Here is a 21,902-nt window from a genome sequence, read left to right on the forward strand (position 1 = left end):
ATTGCAGGCCGGCACTGTGAAATCAGTTGCTAAAATCATCGATGCCTGCAGACCTGTCAGTGACCCTCTGGCAGTGACCACTCACTAGGGAAAAATGTGTATTCCCTAACCAGATGGCTTATGGTAGCTCAGAGCTCCTGGATGAAACTGGCTGCAAAGAGGATATCAAATTTATATGGAAGACTTCACTTATCTGTAAACCAGCTACTCAAACACATTGGCTACCTACTTGCCAAGTTTTGCTACTACTTGGCAAGTAGTTAGCAAATGTCCACAGACAAACGGGCATCTTTAAAACTACCTTGGTGGGGCACCTTATACGTCTTTGCAACCAGTTTCACCTGGTGACTGCTAGCAACCACTCGCCAACCAGTAGGAGAATAACAATTTTTTCTTAGCAATCATGAGTTTGCCCGGGGGGGGGGGGGGTCATTGAACAATCTGTAGCACTGTGTTGTTTGGATCCCGGTAAAGACGGTAAAGTGTTTGATCTCAAACTAAAAGAATGAGCTGCAAAAACCTGAAGAGTCATGTTCTCTGTGCTGATTATAATGCATTAAAATATAAATTATATCAATCTGAAGCAAGTCAAAGTAGAGAAACATTGTATATAAGAAGTTTAAAGGTCTCTTAACTGTCCCCCCCCCCCCCCCCCCCCTTTTTTTTTTAATTTTCTGACTTAGGAAGAAGCTATAATTCAACTAAAAGTATTCAAACAAATTAGTTGCAAATGTTTGCCAGTTGTGCTCTTAAACATAAGATTCAGGTTTGGAATAGTGCCTGGAGAATCCATTGGTCTCTGCTTCCAGCACACGTCTCAGTTCATCTGACCACACACACACACACACACACACACACACACACACACACACACACACACACACACACACACACACACACACACACACACACACACTCGACCTCACCAGTGTGAGTAAGTCTGTCTGGAACTGTTAGACACAGAGAGGAGGTCTGGGAATGCTGAAGGTGGGGGAGTTCAGAGGAAGAAGAGGTAGAAAGTTGCAACTTCAGGGCAATATGGACCGCATGCTATGGGAAGGAATGCATGTATCTTTGTAGGAGAGTGAAAAAGCAAATGAAAAGAAGAGAGGAGGGGGAGGAGGAAAGAAGCAATGAGGGAGGGATCTCAGCTAAAGCTGCAGCGTGGCTGTGTCTGAATGAAAGGACCTCTCACTCTCACTTTCTTCTGCTGTCTGTCTGTACCTATGGCTTCTGCAAACGAGCACGTCCAGACCAAACACAGAGCAGAGACTCTCCGAGTGACTTCAAGCTAGAAGTAAATATTTTTCAGAAACTGTGGCTGAGGGTGCAGCATTTTCGATTGCTTTTCGTAAGGTTAGTCCCTCTTTCTAAGAAGATTAGTACTTTTGTTTATTTGCTTTTAGTGCACCAACAAACTTATTTTTGAGAATAAGTTGCAATGTGATTGATGGTCAGTTTCAGTGACGGGAACCTTATCTCTTTCAGGAGCTTCTGCTGTGACGTGCAGGTGTTTATGCAGATATGACTGAGTAAACTCTTCTCATCACAGAAATTTGGGACATTGCTTGGACAGACCTTCAGGACTGCTCTGCAGTTCTCCTGAATAAAATAATTCACTGGATCTTGGATCAGATTTACTATATTTTACCTCATTTTTGTCTCACACATCTTGAGGTTAGCCTACCATGTGAGTGTGTTGTGTGAGTTAGATTTAACTGGAGTTATCCTGAGTATTTTGTAGGTTTCTGGCCAGCTGGCAGGCAGCTGTGATGGAGGGTCACTTCATACACACATTCACACCTCTAGACATAAGCTCACTGATGGCTGCCTGAATCTGCAGAGACAAGCACACCAAATGAAAACATCAAACATTCCACTTTAACTTTCAGTTTCATATTTGCGCTTTATAGACGTGATGTAACCTGTACACTCATTTCCTTTTCTTACCTTTTCTAAACTCAAATACCACATTCACACTGACTTCATTTACTACAATATTGGGTCAAGAGACAAACTATCCAGAACTGAGAGAGCGTATACTTACAGCACGATGATACAGACCTGCAATTTGGTCCCCAGATGCATCTTGCAGCACACATCCCCTCACCACCTTCTCCCCATCCTGCTGTTGCTCCTCCGTACCTGGTGGGGGAGCTGTCACCCTCAGTGTTTGGATTACAAGCCTCCATTTGAGCCCAGGCAGCCATTGGCCTTCTGCAAGGAGTATTCCAAGTTTGGGTGCTGTGATGTGGAAAAAGATGAGGAGATATCGGGCAGGTTTTACAACATTATGGAAAACTTTGACCATTCAGGTTATGCAGCCTGTGGCAAATACGTACGCAGCATCCTCTGCCAGGTAAGAGAAACATTTATTCTAATTTGATTTGATCTCTTTGATTTGATGAGTATAGGTACAAATATTCAAATCAGACTGTGTTACACATGTTCAGTTTAGAATTCAAACTCATGTTTTCCACTGTGTGTATAATAACTAGATTTTATTATGCTATTTTATTTTATTTATTATTTTATTTTAATATGCTGTCCTCTAATCTAGCATCACAATTGTGACTTTTTACATTTAAATTAAAGCAGATTCCCCTCTGGTTTGTTTTAGCAGGTAATAAATTCTACTACATATTTCCAACAGGAAGATATAAGTGTGTTTAGTCATGTGTAAGAAGCTCATCATAAAGGAGAACCAACAAAATATTTTAACAGTTTAATGAATACATGATGCTTTTAGACAGCAGTTACTCATACCAAAAGCCAAACCGATGTGTAAATTGAACATGGTGAATATAAAGCCCAAAGGATCATCCAGTGGAAATAAACCCTCCAAAATCAAGAACAGGCTGCCTTTTGCTAAGAGAGTTGAAGATGAATGATTGCGATGGGTTTTCTTTCCCTCTGTCACCAGAGCACCTGCTCATGGGGGTCATAAGATTGGTGAGGTTTTCTCTGTTTAATTTGTATTATTGTAGGGTCTGATGCAACCCATGGAGTGGTGTGTATCAGACATCTGGCCTGATTTAAATGTTCATATAACACTACGGTGGATTTTTCAAAAAATATGTTAGTAATTCCTTTACTGTACCGCATAACCGTTCAGTTTATTGTTGCTAACTTTTCTTCTTGATGAAATGACAGTACACATGGGTGTTGAATGAAAACATAGATATCCAAAAATTTCTGCCACAACTTCACCAACTAAGGTGCATGGAGTGGGACACCTGTTGAATAAAAACAAAAAACGCGCCATTGGTTGGACTTCTTACCTGATACATGATGTTCAGGCTTGTAAAAATTGTGGATTCTTCCAGTGAATCCTGCTATTTGATGTAGACACAAAATGTCTGGGTCCATGGAGGTGATGTTGCATGGTCATCTGTTCACAAACATGTACTAAACAAATCACAGATTAGTTGTCATCATTTTTTTTTAAAGCCAAGAAAGTTGAAATGGACTGATTGACTGGAAATCTGATAATTTGCAGTCTTCTTGGTCCTGACTGGTGACCTGTTGGCTAGCCTCACGTGCATTCAAATGTGAGCTGGTCCTTTTCATGCAGCCACCTGCTAGCATTTGGCTGTGGCCATTTGCGAGTTCTACTGTGAGTAGGGAAAACACAAAACTGGCAAAGTAAATTGGGACAGAATCGGCAAATGTTCTTAGCAAGAGACCTAATCAGACACTTAAATCACCCTCACCAGCTGAACATGAACATTTTAAAGAAGCCAATAAAGGTGACGGCGCTATGGCTAAAGTTAACGTGTTTAGATCCAGCCAGGTAGCAGCCTTGGTATGAAAAAGAGGTCAAAGAAAAACAGTCTGTGTCATCTTATCTGGTAAAGTTACAAGTAAGCGTGAACTATGTGCCAGAAAACATTAGTTTCTCAGATGAGGCACAGACATAAGCATAAGACAGCCAGTCTCCAGAGTTTGAACCAGAACAACTATATGAAATTGCAGAACAATTTAACAGCACATTCACTTTTCCAGTAATCTCACAAAAATATGCATTAAGGTTTTAACTACGCCATCAGAAGACTTGGCAATATTTGAATGAAGTGCCTGTGCCAACATTAGGTGTGGAGGGGAACAACTGAATTTCACTTAATGACAGCAGAGAGACCATAAGGCAGAGGTAGAAAAATGAACCAGCAATCCCTAGGTGAACATAATTTTTTTTTTTCTTTAACTTATATTGTTTTAAAAAGCATTGACTCATACAATTTTGGCATGAAAAAAAAACTTTCCAAATGCATTATTGTGTTATTCTTGCAATGCAGTTTAATAAAAAATAAGATAAAAATAAGATATGAAATACTTTCCTTATCCCATATTTAGGAAATTCATTTTTTTAATAATAGTTAATGATGATGATGATACTACTAATAATAAAGTGAACATGGCAAAACAGAACATAAAATAAAATAAATACTCAACTTTTAGTCTCTGTTAATAGTTTTGGATATTTTTTATTCTAACGAGTTTTTCTATTTTAGTGTGAATGTGTTTTAGTTTCCTTTTTCAGCTCTTTAATCTTAAACAGATCCCAGTGCTGAAATCCAGCCCCTCCCTTCCTGGAATAACCCTTGAAGCCACTCCCACTCACTGATGACATAATTAGGCCCTGACTTTGCAGCTCAGACGCTTACTATGTGCAGATCCAGAGCACAAATTAAATGATAGGTGCAGCACAAATTTGGTCATGGCCGTATAACTGAGATAAAAGCTTCACTATGCAGAAGCCAAAATAATCGGGTGGGTAGCTTTACCATAAATAACACTTTAATTTTTGATGTCAACAAGGAAACAATGAAAACTAACAAACTTGGCGGCTTCCCAGCAGTTTCATACATCATACGTTATGTAAAGATGGTGACGAATCGTCCAAAAATATAGACTTATGTTATTGTGGTAATTATAGCCTGATGTGGTTCTTACCAAGCAGTGCAGGCTGGATCTCGAGTAAAATTGCAGAGCTGCGACTCACGCACCATTTACAACTGCTGGATATAGGTGGAGCTCAGACGAAATATACATTCAAAAAGTTTAGCATGATACACATGTGCTGTGTAGACTGCAACAAAAAGCCTTTAAAGAAACTCTCATTTACATGAGCGCTTTATATGAAAAGTTATGTTAAAAATAAAGAATGCATTTTTGGTTCCATTTGAGGTATGTTGATGCTTTTGTGTACTTTTTAAACCTTTTTCAATGATGATGGTCCGCTCTGTGGTTTTTCGGCTCCCAAGTTCATAATTTGAGGTGAAAGAGGCCCGGGAGGCGGTCAGGTTACCCCGCTGCCAGGGTACTTAACCAGGGCAAAAGCCATACACTGAAGCCGTCTGTTCCAGCTGCAGAACGGAAGCTTCCTAGCACTGATATCAATCACAGCGTGAAGAGAGGGACAGGCAGACACATATTAAAGAGAGAGACAGAGTGGGAAATGAGTGTGTGTGTGTGAGTCAGGGAGACGGGAGGAAGACTGTCATTGTTCTTTGCTTACTTGACCAAACAAACAACCATTTCCTCCTCAGGCCAGGGGTCCAGGATATATCAGGTTGCTGCAAAAGAGGAGCAGAGAGAAAAAGGATGAAGAAAAGCACAGGAATAAGAAGAGATGAATAAAATCAGTGAAGATAATGTCAGGCATAAAGAAAAGAGAAAAACAAATGAATTAACGATAATAAAAACAGACATAGAGATAATTTCAAGGGCATTCTGTTGCCCTTGAAAAGAGTGTGCATTTGTGTGTTATAGTTGTGCTCTGCTTTCACGTGGCTTTCTCGATGGGTTTTCATTTATTTTGTCATCAAATAAACCATTAGCAGCACCCTCAGTTCAACAAGACCCATAAAGGGGCTGTTTGAGGATAAAAAACATTTAGTGAGCACTGCACCAAGCAGCAGAAGTCCAGATTAGTTGTTTCCCTCTTGCATTTTTAATAAGCAAGCTTTTAGTACGGTAGCAATGTGTCTGGCTGTGTACAACGTCTCTTTATGCCTGTCTCCACGTTGGTTGAGTGTGGAGTAAGTGCATATGAGAGCATGAGGGTGGGAATGGATGTTTGTATCTGTGTGTGCCTGTATGTCTGTGTCTATATGTCAGGTTGGGTGTCAGGCGCCACCTCTCTGGGGACATCTCAGGCCCTCCAAGGTTTGGAGGCCTATCTCCCCCCACCACCACTTCCCCTGCCAGTGGCGGACCCCCTCAGACATCGGTGCGTTGGTGGTTCTTTGTGTCCGGGGATGGGCGTCCAGGTACACACCGGCTCACTCCTTGGCGGCCGCTTATCGGGGCCTGGAGCCTGGGGCTCGCTCGGGCCACTTCGGAGGTGGGGTGCCCCCGGCCTCTCAGCCTGGGCTCGGTCACTCAGGCGCAGCTGGCTGCCGGCGGAGCTCACGGGCGCGTCACTGCAACTCCCCCTGGCTTCTGCTCCGCGGCTGCTGAGTGAGCCCTCATCTGGGACTCTCCTCAGCTCTTTCCGGGACAGTGGCGCAGCTGCCCCTCTGTTGGTCTTCCTTGGTCTCTTGTGTTCTGGGGGCCTCTGGATGTCTGGAGTTTTGATCTCCTCCACACCTGCTTCACGCCCTGGAGGACGGGGCTGTGGCCCCCCCACACCCTCTAGCAGATTATTACATGAAGGAACCTTTTAAAAAAACAAAAAACAAGCGCGTCCATGCTCACAGGTGTACACACGGGTGATCACACCCACAAACTACACCCTTTTTGGCTCCTACCTCAAAGCACACTGTGTTCTGTTGATCTTATGTGCTGCACAATAATGTTTAACATTTAGTATTTACTGTCATATTCCCATATATCATTGTGATGTTGTTTATTCTATTACTCTTGTTCTCTTCTGCTTGTTTTCTTTTTTCTTTCTCAGCAGGTGATCCAGGTGATTGATATATGCATTTTTTTTTCTCTGCCCGTTCTGTTGGTTTTTGTCTTTTGCCCTTCTCCCCCGTCCCTCTTCTCAGCTGTTTCTCTTTCCCTCTTTCTTTCTCCCCTTCTTTCCCCCAGTCAAGTCTGTCCCGTATTCAGTAAGTGAAAATAAAATAAACAATAAAAGGTGAATCAAATGGACCATTACGGCAAGGCTGGGATGGTCAGTTTGGTAAAGTAAATCCGTTGGGCATCTTTCTTTGCCTTTAGACAACAATTCTGATGGCAAAAGAGCCAAACGGGACAGGCCAAAAAAAAAAAAAAAAAAAAAAGCAATGTGTCTGGCTGTTTCACACTGCTCTCTCAGTTTAAAAACTCAGCCTGTGTCATTTCCTCAGACAGGGTCACACGTTTACCTCTCATCTGTTTACCATGACTCTTTTTTGTCTCTCAGCTACAATAAAACACCAGCGTGTGGAGCAGTCAGTGGAGAATCTGGAGCATGTGAGATGACAGGAATAAAATCTGAGTCTATTCTGAATTTGACGGCGTAAACACCAAATTATAGCAGCTTGAAGTGGTCGCGTTGTTAGAAACAGCTGCTTGTAGCTGCATGCCTTATTTCTACCCTATCATAGTGGAACCAAAATAGGACAATGGCTGGGATTTCAGCATGACTTGGTCAAACAAAAGATCATGTGCAGTATTTGCAGTTTGCTCTGCCTTTTTGCCAACACATGTCTCTCATTTTCAAGCAAAGAAAACGTCTTCATAACCTTATACCTTCATAACCTTATTGAACTTATACATTTTTCCTTGAACGTAGCATCTGCCCCACATGCCTGTTTACTGCTTTCATCAGCAGTTCCAGCATCTCAGACTGAACACAGCTTTTGTTTGGCCCAGTAGAGAGAAATCTCTTTCAGAGAACACTCTGATCTTTTCCACAGTAGTACTATCAAGATGTTCAACAAGAGTCTGCGTTGACTGTTTTTGCCAAACTCCCCACCTCCCCGTTCTCTGTGATTTATAAAAGTCAGTGTTTCAGTTAACACTTGGATGGAACAGCAGTTTAAGCCATCTGTGCCCTAAAAGACAAAGACAGACACAGAAATGTAAAGTTTGATGGACTACTGTATGATCAGCAACTGTGATGAAACATTTTATGTGATACAGTAAAAAAACAGACAAAACAGTGTCCAAAAAGTATTGATAGTAATCGATTTGTCACACCTTTATATTTAAACATATCCATTTTAGTGTGGGCTACAGCTTGAGTCATGTTACCTACTGACACTGTGAGTTTGTCCATATGTGTGTAATTGTGGTCTAAATACTTAAAAAAAATCTGCTCACAGGAATATACACCAAACACAAAAGACGGCCTTGTAGTCTTACAGGTGGTAATTAGGATAAAAATCAAGGTCAAGTTTTAAGTTCTGGTCACAGCTGGTCAAGGTCTGGCTGACTATACTTGTAATAAAGCAGTAATAAATATCTACATACCCAAATGCTTATATTTGCCCGATTGCCAAATTGTAAATATGACGAAACAGTTATTACCCACAATACACTGTTCAAACTCTGGCGTCATCTTCCTGGTCAAAACTGTTTTTTGTACCACTGGAAAAATTGAACTAGAGACAGTTGGTTGTTGGTACTGTTTCTACATAGAACAGAGATTAGATAGAGGTTTGCATATAGAAACAAAAATCAAACAATTATATTAAAATAAATAAATTTAAAATCTTTACATTTTGCCCCAGACTGCACTGAGTTACAGGATCTTTTCTTTCTTTTAACAACTCTGGAGTAAAGTGCTCTGCTGGTACAAATAATTAAATACGTTACTGCTCATCCATTTCTACCTGATGTACTTTGTCTTACCAAATAAAGTCAAGCGCAACAGATTTATATAACAAAAAAACAAAAAAACAAATGGCAGGTGTTTATATTATTTTCCAGTATGTAGATTCACTAGTTAACAGGACATCACCCATTTATTTCCCTTGTTACTGCTTTGATCTTTTTCTCATAATGAGGCTTTTCCTACATGTACCCAGACTGTTAAAAAAAAATCTGAATGCTGAAGGTAAGAGTTTTACAGCTGTTGTACTTGGTGTACTTGGCGAACAGCTGTTGCATCACTGCATTCAGTGTCAGCATCAAATGCAATTGTTTGAGTGCAAAGTTAAAGAAAGGAGCCAGAAAGCCTGTGATTGTGAGGTCAAGAAACCACTGAAGGTTTTTTTTTTTTGCGAATATCTGCTTTTGCTTCATTCTAATCAAGGAAGAGATTGCAAAAAGAAATCCTTCAACACAAACGTTTCTCTCACTAGAAAGTCAAGCAAAGACGTCCAGGCAACTTCTGTGACATTGGTCCATCGTTTGGGGACTATTTTTCAACCAGGGCTCAATGAAGACAACAAAAACTTAAAAAATCTTTTAGATAAAAACACATAAGTACATGTTTTCATTTACCAATGTCCTTGCAAAAATGTTACAGCAAATAATTACCAGAAGAGGCATTGTGATGACAGGATTAAAAACAACACGTTTTGTCCACGTTGACGTTATTCAGTGACATAATTTTTAAAGTGCTTTTGAAACTAAATCCACCACTTACATAATCACTGTAATAATCTCCATATATAAAAACAGCTGAGATTAAGCGTCAGACTGTGAAACAACACAAAAATATCCCATATCTGCTGTTCTGATCTGTGCTAAATGAGCTAAATCTTTTGCAACGTTATTTATGTTTATTTATTTAAATATTTACTTTTGTGTAAATACCAAAACAGTTATTTGGAAAACTTTACTGATGTCAGAAATAATTCACTGCAAAGTGAAAATAGGTTTATGAGCCCTTACAAGAAACAACACCAAATTTAATCTAAACACTCTTGATCTACCAAACCAATCTTATGCTGGTTTGTTGTTTGGGATTTGTTTACTGGATCAGTTTGGTTTTTCTGGCAAATGAAAGCGCACCAGTTTGCATGATGATGGTTTGGGTGCCATGGCTCTTTGTGCCTAAGGCACACCATTCTGGGTGTGGACAGTGTGGTTGTGACTTAATAACTGAGTGGACCTTCCTGGGATCCATTTATACCAGGCCGCACTCAGACAGGCTGCATATATCTCAGGCTTGCCCAGTCAAAATGAGGCCCAGAGGCTGTGGAAGAACAAATACACAAATCCATTTAAGTGATTCATTACTGAATCTCATACATTTCTGTAACTCTACCTTTGATATTAGCTCAAAAAAGTTTTACATTTTTAAATCATATGTAATGAAACGGTATCTGTTGTCCTTTGAAGGAGTGTTCTCCATATGCTGCCCACCTGTATGATGCCGAGGACGCTGACACACCCATGAGGGCGCTACCTGGACTCTGTGGGGATTACTGCTCTGACTACTGGCGGCAGTGCCGGTACACGCTCAGCCTCCTGCTTGAGGACGTAGGGAACTCACAGCAGTTTGCAAACCTGACTGCCACAATTGAAGAAGATCACAGAAGGTTTTGTGAATTTCTGGTGTTGAAGGACAAAGAGTATTGCTATCCTAGTGTCTTGACAAATGCAGGTATGAGTTACATGTTGTATGAAGAGGTTAAAAAAATGCATCTCGGTGTAACTAGCCCAGAAAAAGGTCTAGAGTATACAGCCTTGATAGCTCTGAAGCTGTTATTAAACACATCAATCTGTGAGCTAAATGTCAGCGTCAGTATCAAAATGATGCTCCACATCAGCAAACCAGCTAGCATGCTTAAAGTGAAATGTTTAAAATCATTAGTACGAATGTTAATGATGGATGCAAACAGTCTGAACTGCATGCATGAATTTGAAAATATCCGTGTCTGCACTGTCTCACCAAGAAAATCCCTGCAATGAAAGAAAGTGTGGGTGGAAGAGCTCTTCATATTGATTTGTAACTGCCTGAACAGAAGCTGAAAGTACAGTGCATTGCTGTAAAATAATTACAGTTTTAATTTGGTGCAAGCCTCTGCAAGTTTGATTGCAACTCAGTTTGCACATGTGATTAGACACATGCCAATCTACTCTCCCGTGTCTTTTTTCCCCCACCCTAAGAGTTAAATGCTAACCTGGGATTGCTAAATGAAGATCCCGAAGGATGTTTGGAGCTGTGCTTACAGGAAGTTGCCAATGGACTCCGTAACCCTGTGGCCATGATCCATGCAGATGATGGAACTCATCGCTTTTTTGTTGCGGAGCAGCTGGGTTATGTGTGGGTGTACTTGGCGAACGGCTCTAGGATCGATCGACCTTTCCTCAACCTGACTAAAGCCGTCCTCACATCCCCGTGGGCTGGAGACGAGAGGGGATTCCTCTGCATAGCCTTACACCCTAGGTCTTTTTTCCAATCAAAATACACATTTAAATAGCAACATTTAGTTTTCAAAGGAAAAATTCATTGTGCCAAAATGTGAAATGCAGCATTTCCATTGAGCTTCTGTTTCGTTCACAGGTTCACCACTGTCAGAAAAGCCTACGTGTACTACTCTGTGTCTGTTAAGAAGGAGGAACGAATACGAATCAGCGAGTTCACAGTATCAGCACATGATGATAATCAACTAGACCATTCTTCTGAGAGGTGCTGTATTTAGTAGGTCCTTGCATGGTCTTAAATGACACAAATACATTCATCATCTTCTCATCTCTCCTGCTGTAGAACCATCCTGGAGGTGGTGGAGCCAGCATCCAATCATAATGGAGGACAGCTTCTTTTCGGTCACGATGGGTATCTGTACATCTTCATAGGTGACGGTGGCCGTGCTGGAGATCCCTTTGGAAAGTTTGGCAATTCACAAAACAAGTCAGTACTGTTTAACTAATGTGTTTGCATGTTTGGATGCATGCATAGACCCACAATGTTGATTTCACATTTTGTGTTAAAGAAGATGTGAAATCTCAAATAACACGCAAATATAATAGACATAGTTGTGATTGTGAAGAATGCTCATCTTTATAATCTTCACGAGGCCTCATGACGTTGTCAAGATGTTGACTTGATAAACAAAATACCAAAGTCGAGTCGGAGCAGGTAAAGCGTCAGAGAGTCCTGCCAAAAATGGGTTCCAGATAGTTAAATTCCTCTCAAATCAAATCTAATTAAAAGGATCACATTTATGAGGAACGTTTCTGCATTGAACAGAGGGCATTATAAATGATAGTTTTGCAAAGACTATAATTCAAAACAATTTCTTCAAAGTGACGAGTGAAAACTTTGTTTGCACGTGTCATAAACAATCATTCATGATAACTGCCAGGTTCTGTGCTGTGCCACTTTATGGAGATTTCAGTCTTTAATTTACAAAACACTTCAAATAGGCATTCCTCCTCTATGGTTTATCATTATACCGAGAGCTGCATTGATTGAAGTTTATTATTTTTGAATTTTTAGCACAGAAAATTAAAGATAAAGCCAAAAAACCTTTGGTTGCAAGTCACAAAGTTCAGCCAATAGAAAAGAGCATCAGGGAGTTCAAATATTGCTCCTCATGTTTTGTAAATCAATACTTCATCCTGTGAAATGCACCAATAATGTCACATTTAATAGGTAGGTTTGCATTTTAGGGCTGACAAAAATAGCCATCTATCTTTAATGTTTGTATCAAGAAAGCAAGTAAACTTCCTCCAAAACTGGGACTTCATTTAGAGCTGTTAGCACCTTTTCTCCAGAGATGGACAATTTAGCCGTTTGTCTCTTCCTGAGGCTGTTTTTGACAAGCCGTAGTAGCTCTTCTGGGAATGCAGCCTGCCAAGTCTAATATTGACATGACACACTACACACATCATGGACCACCACACACTGGAATGTGGAGGGGAGAGAGAAAGTGAGCGAGAGTGAGTGCAGGGTGGTAAACACTGGAAAAAGTGGACACTGGAAAAAGGCCATAAAGGCCATTAATAATATTTGTTTTAAATTATTCTTTATACAGAAATTACACCCATTTGTGAAGGTAGTTCCTCTTTTCCTTACATTTCTAAGCAGATGAAACAACAAGGGAGAGAAAGGTAGGGAGAAGGAAAGAAACAGCTCATGCTAAACTATCCCACATTGATGGTCAGTGTTATGACAGCCAGTGGATTCAGATCACTACTGTCCATTGTTCATGTGACTGCTGATAGACGTAGCAGGATGGATTTTGAAGTGTCCAGAGCTATACTCTCTACTCAGATTCATTCAAACAGAACTGCAAAACAGATCTGACCGTGCTTTTCTGGCGTTAAATAAACACTTACGGTTGAACCATTCAGTCACCACAGTCTTTATGATACTCTGAGTCATTCTTCCTTTTTTGTCTGGTCGTTACGTTTAATAGGTCAACACTTCTAGGCAAGGTGCTGCGTGTTGACGTTGACTTCAACGATAACAGTGCCCCGTACAGCATTCCCTCAGACAACCCATTTCTGGGCGAGAAGGAGGCACGGCCGGGTAAATGAATTTCCTGTTTGTGTGGAAGACTGTGATCATGTCTGGTGACTTTGAAGATGCTGAATGGCACACTTATTAATGCTAATCTAGCTTAGCTTTTCTCTCATAATATTGGACTGCGGTGGGACTGTGTTTTTCTTTCTGTGCAAAGCTGGAAAATGACTGTTCGTGTCAGAAGTGCGTCCTCACAGAGGATGTCATTTTTGTTTGTGTTTTCCATCCACGTATTTCTTTCTTTGTTTCCCTGCAGAGGTTTATGCCTATGGAGTTCGCAACATGTGGCGTTGCTCCATTGACCGCGGTGACCCCGTTACCACTGAAGGCAGAGGCAGGATGCTTTGTGGTGACGTGGGCCAGAACAAATACGAAGAGGTAGACCTCATTGTTAAAGGTATGATAATTGTAGTTTGAAGGATGATTTTCTTTTTCTAATATGTTGATTTCCAATTTTTCCAGCATCAAACCGTTTGAATACATATAAATTGTAGAACTTTTTTGCTGAGTAATTTTACTGTGTCAACTCTTATTTTTAAGGAGGGAATTACGGCTGGAGAGCCAAAGAAGGATTCAGCTGCTACGATCGTAAACTCTGTCAAAACTCATCCCTCGGTGAGTCTACAGTCTGGGTTACTGAAAGTCCATAAATACAAGTATATTTTAACCAAATTATTTAATATTTATACAGATATTTAATTTGTAAATTAAATTGTTACAGCACACTCTTTGTTCTCTGTAAAAGCCTCCTTAGAATAGAATAAAAAAACTGTTGTCAACTCAAAAGAGATTTTAAATAACGGAACTTCATTGTCCTTTAATTTCACGAGCTCAGGTTTCTTACAGGGTACAGTATATTTCCTGTTTGTTACAATGATGTAGCAGTGACACTGAATAATAAACGAGGTCTGATCTTTGTTTATGTGTTTGCAGACGATGTCTTGCCAATCTTTGCCTATCCACACAAGCTGGGCAAGTCTGTGACAGGAGGATACATCTACAGAGGCTGTCAGATGCCCAACCTTAACGGACTCTACATCTTTGGGGATTTCATGAGCGGGTGTGTGTTTGTAAAATTAAAATTTCAAATGAAAACACTCGTAGCCTTTTTTGTTTTTGTGGATTTCTACCTAATCAGTGTCCAGTCAGTGTGCTGTTGAACTGCTCTGCACAGGGTTGATTTAATAATTTACAGTAAAAATGCATTGATGTGAAGCTTTTGGACTACAGCTCTTGCTATGCGTAAACATTATATGTATCTCTGTTTGTGTTTAGGCGTCTGATGTCTCTTAGGGAGAACGTTACCACAGGTGAATGGCAGTACAATGAAATCTGCATGGGAAGAGACCAGACCTGCAGATTCCCCAAACTTATCAACAGTTACTATAAATACATCATCTCTTTTGCTGAAGATGAAGCAGGTAATAACTGTGTGGGTCGGTGTGTTGATGTATTGCTACCAGACACTGCGTCACTTATTTAATTAGGTACATTTATAATGGAACGATAAACTTGAGCCCCAACCACACACACCTAGAAACAGTCCATGAATCCCCTGGCAGCTGCCAGTTGCTTGTGGAAAATGTGTATTCTCAGACTGGTTGGGGTTGCTAGAGGTTGCTGACAGCTGGTGAAATAGGTTGCAAAGAGATGTAGGGTACTGCACTGAAACCCTCCTTGTGACACCTGCAGCCAACACTATTAAAAAGGTGTAACTTTTTTTCTGTTTCCAGTTTGTGTTGCACATTTCACAGTTTTACTACTGCTCAGTGAGTAATTGACGAATGTTTGCAGACAAGTAAGTTTCTTGCATGAGAACTACAGGCAGTTTTGTCTCTTAGTAACCAAAACAATCAAAGATGTTTTTGGTGTAGCGCCCTCTTTAGGACTGATTTCACATAGCAAGAGCAAACACTCAACATCTAGTCCGGAAATACAATTTATTTTTCTACATGTCTTTGGTTTCCAGAGGATTTCCTACTGGTTTCCTGGTCTGTGTGGCTTAATGTGAAAAGAAATAATTATTTCTAACTAGTACACATGTAGTGTGAAGTACCAAAGTGGATATTTTTACTGGTGTTATTGTTAATGAAATTAGATTACTACTAAACTGCATGATTTCTAAGTTAGGAAATGTTTAGGTTTGTGTTGGTCTTAAAAAATTGTATTTCTCTTCTTTCCTGATAATTTCAGGAAGCAAATTGGAGACGAATGATTAAAGCAAAGTTTAAAATATTTTTCCCCAGAGTAGTGTTTTGGTCTCTCTCTTTCTCCCCCATTTTGCTATTTTTGTACCTCTTTTATTTCTGTCTCCCATCTGTTGTCATCATAAATATTTCCCTCTGTTCCTGTTGTTTAAATTTTTTTCTTTTTTTATCTCCTTCTTTTCTTGCTCACTGCTTCCTATTTTTTTAATCTCCCCGTTTGTCTTTTTATGTTCTGCCGTCTCTGCCTGCTGCTCTCTTTCTCCATTTCGTCTGTGAATTTTTCCAGGTGAGCTGTATTTCTTAGCCACAGGAGTCCCGAGTGCGACAGCAAGAGGTGGCGTTATCTACAAGATAGTGGACCCTTCCAGGTAACTTGCCAATGCATCACTTTACTTCATCAGCAGTTAAGTGCTCATTAAACTACATGGATGTGTGATGTTAAGGTGTGAGAGTGTGAACCCAATAATTATATATGATGGAGGTTTTAAGAGTTGGAATGCTGCTAATAAAATACAGTGCAGCAACATGTTAAAATGTTAAAAGAAGTGCTCAGAGCACAATCATCTTCCATCCCTCTCTAGCCAATCCAGGCAAAAAGAAAGAAATAAGAAAAACAGATTTTTTAAATCTTATTTATTTAATCTATCTTCATTGACTGTATCTCTGCACTAATACACACTACAATTAAAGTGGAAGCTGCTAAACACCATTAAAAACAAAACATAAAAAAAATAAATGAAAAGATACATATGTGCTTATAGTACCCAATATTGCATGTGTACTAATCTTTTCTGTCTTGGAAACAGGAGAGCACCACCAGGAAAGTGTAGCATCAAGCCTTCACCTGTTAAGATAAAAGGAAAACTAATTCATTTCCACCCAAAAGAAGGTAAAAGAAAGTCTTAAAGTGGTGTTTTTTTCTCGAATTTCCTTGTCCTGCTTCAACCTTTAATAATAATAATAATAATGGATTGGATTTATATAGCGCTTTTCAAGGCACTTTACAAGTGATTCTTTCTAGAAATTGGTGAGTTACATTTCCAGCAGTAAATAAATGGTTAAAACATGCTATTTAATATGCATGTGGTTTCTTTTGGCTTCTCTTGATGTCTCTTGATTGTTCACTTTAATGGGAGCGTTTAAATTTGATAAATCTACCAAATCAAAGCAGTTTCTTGCATCAGGTATCCAACGGATGGTTTTTAGCACTGCATAATTCTTTTTATTTTATTTTTCTCTTTTTTGCAGAGTATGTAATCAACAAGAAACCAACCACCACAGCTGTTCCTACTACAACGACCACTACAAAACCTACAACAACTAAAAAGAAGACAAGAATAGTAATAAAAAAACCTCCAATGCCAACAAGAAAAAAACCAAAGCCACCGCCAACAACAGCAGCAACAAGAAAAACAACAAGAAAGACAACATTACCAACAACAACACTGGCTCTCAAAACCACAACAAAATCTGCGTCGACCACAACAGTAAAGCCAAGAACTGTCCAGATGGCAGCAACAACTCCTGCCACAACCTCGTCCACTGGTAGGCCTGCTGGTGTACCCGTTTATCAGGCTAGCTCCACTGATTACCCAGTTTCTAGCCAAACCGCTAACCCAACCACTAATTTGACTATTAAGACTAAAAATAAGTCCACGAGACTGGTTCACACCGTGGCACGAGGAGAAGCCAGCAACGCCAAAACTGGTGGTTTCTTCGCCTACATTCTGATTTTGTTTCACATTTTTACATCTTAATTACTAAATTTATGTTTGCTTCTAAGTAAAATCCTTTGCAAATTAGGCTTAAGTGCTAATAATTTAGCTTAGCTTTCTTTTTTTTTGGGGGGGGGGGAATCACACCTTCTTGGAATAAGGTAATTATAAAATCTATGCAGGCTTTCTCATGATCAAAAAGTATCAGCAGTATCTCCTAAAGGTCATGTTAAAATGTTATGATTTAATCATATTTAAATTGGTTTTAAGGGTTATTTATGTTTTTCTTCAACTAAATAATTTGCTATATAGTTTTTGGCCTTTTAACTGGTTTTACACACCGTTTTGAACTGATTAAGAATATTGTGAATATTTATATAGAAATAAATAACACATAAAATGATTTAAAAAGTTTGATAAATATGCCCCTTGGACATTTTCTCTACTTTGTTGAGGCAGATAAGCCATACTGTAACCTAAATGGCAAAAAAAAAAAAAAAAAAAACAGAGTAAAAAAACAAAAGGTGACTTTTCTTAAATCAATATGCATTCAAAAAATAAGTAGCTTTTTAAGAATTCATTTTTGCATCTCACCTGTCTATACAGTTTAGCAAGTCTGTGCACTGGAACATAAACATGGGGAATGGAAAATAATTTGCATAATTTGCAGAGAAAATGCTGTAAAATTATTGTTTATCTTAATTATAACTGAGTTTACTGCCTCACCCTCTTGGCTTAGTTTTAATCACAAGTTTAATTATTCAGACTAAGCCATTTGCATTTGCACAAGCTTTTGCCCGACTCAGGTATCGTGGAATTGACTAAATTGGCTTTGAATCCCAACTTCAGACCTGCTAACATGCTATTCTTTGGCTGGTTCAAGAAGCTAAAGCAGGATAAATGGTGCTTATTTATGCATTAGGTTTTTGCACTGCTTTAATTTAAATCAGGTGTTTTGGCATAATTTATTATGAATAAATTGTTCTGCATCAGCCTCAGTTTGGACATTCATCCTTTTGTGTCTGTGTCTACGTCCTTCCTTTGTGGTTGATACTATTTTTCCTTTGTCAAATAGTACAATGAAAAATTGTCCTAAAGCAGTTTAACATTTTGGGAAATGTGCTTCCAGCTGATAAGGTCAGTGCTGTGTCTTAATTAGTTAGCTTAGCTAGAACATGGACTGCAAAAATATATTACAATATAGCCACCTGCACAGCTAAAGCTAGCATTTTAACAACATGATATCTTATTTAAATACCTACATATATAAAATACCAAAAAAATGGTGGTTTTACATTTTTTGTCTGAATACAGAAATTTTCTAGATGTATTTACACTTTATTTAAATGATAATAGAAAAAATAGTAGTATAGTAATGAGTAGTAATGAGTAGTATAGCTAGCTAACTTGCTAACTTTGCACATAACCCATTTCCTAGCAGGCTAATTAGTCGCTAAAATATCCTCTTATTTATATGATTTTTCTGCATCTGATTCTTAACAACAAAACAACCTCTGTTTCCCAAAATGTCAAACTTGTTTTATATTAACATTAGTTTCAGCACCTCATAAAACAAATAAAAAGGGTGATTCTGTCTCTTCATCAGGTTATCGCACAACCTCCACGACTGCAGACTCATCTAGGATTGCAAAAACCCCAACCATCACCACACCTTCATCAGGGAGACATGGGAGACCCCTTCAGTACCCCCCTAGCACCACCTCACAATATTTCAAACCACAACTCCTTACCACTCCATCCACAAAATTGCTGAAGCAGCCCCACATGACTTTAATCTCCACACCCTATCCAAAAGCTCCTGACCATAGGATGACCACAGCATGGCCACCGTACTTCAACCAGACGCCCCTTGTACCATCCTACAGGCCCCAGAGACCACTAATCAACACTACGCTGCTTAAAACACAGGAGGAAAAGCTGTGGCTTGGTGAGAAGCTGGAAAGTGCAGGAGAGGGCAACCAAGTGTTTAAGAGGCCGAGAGGACGGGGTAGAGGTCAAGGTTACAAGAAAGCAAGAGGAGGGTGGAGGCTGTGGGTTGGCTCAGTGCGACTTGTAAGCGCCGAAGGTTTGCCAGATCGAGGCAGAGTGGAAATTTTCATCCGTGGCCAGTGGGGTACAGTGTGCGATGACCTTTTCACCATCAAGTCAGGTAGTGTCGTGTGTCGTCAGCTTGGATTCTCGACTGCCCTGGCAGTGATGAAGAGGGCTGTCCTGGGGGAGGCGGACGACAGTGTTAGGATATTCTTGGATGATGTGGAGTGTGAAGGTGGGGAGAGATCACTGCTCGAGTGCAAGAGGTCCAGGGTTGGGAAACATAACTGCTCACATGCGGAAGATGTAGGGGTGATCTGTGGTTAGCAAGGAGTTGGTTAAAAGAAAGGGAAAAGCATTGGGAGAACTGGAAAAACTGGAAAAAATATATGGGACTATCACATACAGACAGTGATTGTATAAATGATTATTAGATCCCACACATTTTTTTAAGGATGACTTTTAATTAATTGCAATTTTCAGAATTTGTATTATCCTGCTTTTGCATTTCTGCACGTTACCTTAAAACTGCTCTATTTGCGTCTTGGAGAGAAGTGGAAAAGAAGAGCATGCATCCAACTTTTCACTGGCTTTGTGTGATCTATATGCAAGTAGCTCCTTCTAAACTCACTCAATCCACAGTTGTAAAGATAATAATCAGTTACAAGTTGAAACAATGATGATTATAGTAAACAGCAACATAGTATCTAAACCATAATTACATAAACACGGTGTTACCGCTCACAAAAGGGACTCTTTCTTAACCCCTTGTGAGTATTGTACTTAAATTAATTTTGGTACTCAGCAGTTAATGGTTTCATAATGTTCATGATGCAAATCAAGCTAAAAACTGGTGGATTGAGTGAGTTTTGGAGGTGCCTTGACATTTAAAGAAAAAAAAAATCCTGCTAGAACACACAAACATTTTTTAAATGCATAATTTTACTAGATTTATTTTCTGAGGCAGATTTTAAATAAATTGCACATGGAAACATGTTGAATGTAGTTTTAAGATGAAAAAATGATCTTTAACCAGGAAATGCTGGACATTCTGCGGATTGAATGTAATGTTTCCAGGTTTACATAAAGAGATGTTAAAGGCACAGGGGGCCTGTGATGTAAATAAAGTTTACTGCAAAGTGATTTTCTTCTAAGTCTCTTATTTGCTGTCAGTGAATTTTATTGAACAGTATCTGATTCTGCTTCAGCAACACTTCTAAGCACTTTGTTGTGTAAAACAATGAGTATTTGTAATATATTAATCTGAAATTTCTGAGACAGTTTACAGAGCATTTGACCCATTTGTCACTGACTTTTCTTGACTTACACGTAGACCTTAAACAGGAAGTAAAAATGTTTGTGATGAAACTGTGGAAACAGTCCTTACTGACCGTAAAGATATTTTCTGTGGCCCCAAATAAACATCCACACATTTTATGGTCAGATGGAATAAACATTGAAGATCTTTTTGTTTCCTGATAGGCCATAATTATCTGTTGTTGCATAAATAATAAGTAATTCCACAGTGCAAGTACTGCCTATTGTTTTAGAGATGATACCTTAGAGGCAATAAAAAAATAAATATAAAATCAGAATAAGCTCTTGCTCTCTGAAACAGAATTTAGCTTTGGGGATGAGGAGGTCCAGCTGTCCAGCCTTCTTATGTGCACGCACATCAACATTTTGACAGAAGGAAAAACTGATGAGTTGATGAGTTACACTCAGTGGGCTGGAATGCACCACATGTCAACATTTTCTTTACATTTCAATTTTATAATTAAATATCACGAAATCTAAGGCTTGGTCTTATTTCCTTCGTCTGACTTCCTTCATTCTCACTCCATATATTTGTGTAATCATTAAAACATGAAAGTCAGCAGAGTGTAAAAGAGGCGTTATTACAAACAGTCCCATATTAACAAACAAACAGATGGCTGAATGAACAGAGAGAAGCAGCATTTGGGCAAATTAAGGAGTGAAGTGACGAAGAAGAAAACAGAAGCAGTACACCATCTTGTGTTGCCTCTATGGATGTGGTTTAAACTGAAGGTGACAGAATTCTTCACTATGCAAAACAAAATGTTTTGAGAGTAAAAACCATGATTCCAAACAATATTTTTGAAATCCGGTTAGCCTCACTGTACATTAACCAAATTCATTTGTTTTTCTTGATCTGGATTAAAATGATTTCTACGGTTCCTAGTTGCAGTGTAACACTGTTTTCCTCAGATCTGGAAACAAACATCGACTTTAAATATGAACCCGACATGTTTGTCTTTTGTACTGTTGATACAAGTACATCCATGCTTACATTTTGTTTACATCAAATTCTGAGTTTTCTAGTCTTGTTCCAGAAGTCAAGTCTCTTCAGCCCTCTGTGGTTCAGTTTTGGTGAGTCCATGACAATTGTAACTGACTGGTGTGGCATCGGGTGTGGTGCCGTGCCTGTGGGCTGCTGCATTTCTAGATGTTGTTGGTTATTTGAGTTTCTGTAGCCTTCTTATTACCTCGATGCAGAGTGGGCATTCTCCTATGTTCTCTCACTGGGAAAAGGCATTTTCAACCAGAGAC

The 21,902-nt window shown here is 39.4% G+C and overlaps 1 protein-coding gene across 2 annotated transcripts; it reads left to right on the forward strand.

The window, feature by feature from the left end:
- The first annotated feature begins 991 nt into the window (after nt 1-991).
- si:ch211-136a13.1 (HHIP-like protein 1) lies at nt 992-20,474 on the forward strand. 2 transcript variants are annotated; one of them, XM_014407357.3, is made up of 15 exons: nt 992-1,356; nt 1,489-2,359; nt 10,225-10,489; nt 10,996-11,275; nt 11,393-11,518; nt 11,597-11,740; nt 13,251-13,363; nt 13,614-13,754; nt 13,898-13,972; nt 14,291-14,417; nt 14,633-14,778; nt 15,851-15,932; nt 16,371-16,453; nt 16,813-17,109; nt 18,886-20,474. In XM_014407357.3, exons 2-15 carry the CDS (start codon nt 2,054-2,056, stop codon nt 19,656-19,658), a joined length of 2,958 nt encoding a protein of 985 aa, XP_014262843.3. In that variant the 5' UTR covers nt 992-1,356; nt 1,489-2,053; the 3' UTR covers nt 19,659-20,474. The 2 variants fall into 2 exon arrangements, with proteins under 2 accessions (XP_014262843.3, XP_004543896.3); XM_004543839.3 differs by having other exon boundaries at nt 992-1,297.
- Nucleotides 20,475-21,902: the final 1,428 nt, after the last annotated feature.

Source organism: Maylandia zebra, linkage group LG14 (genome assembly GCF_041146795.1).
Source record: "Maylandia zebra isolate NMK-2024a linkage group LG14, Mzebra_GT3a, whole genome shotgun sequence".
Taxonomy (NCBI): Eukaryota; Metazoa; Chordata; class Actinopteri; order Cichliformes; family Cichlidae; genus Maylandia; species Maylandia zebra.

Coding starts and splice junctions, on each gene's coding strand:
- si:ch211-136a13.1 (XM_014407357.3), top strand. CDS start 2,054: ATGATACAGACCTGCAATTTGGTCCCCAGATGCATCTTGCAGCACACA. Junction 11,519..11,596: donor CTAGACCATTCTTCTGAGAG/GTGCTGTATTTA, acceptor CTCCTGCTGTAG/AACCATCCTGGAGGTGGTGG. Junction 13,364..13,613: donor CGAGAAGGAGGCACGGCCGG/GTAAATGAATTT, acceptor GTTTCCCTGCAG/AGGTTTATGCCTATGGAGTT.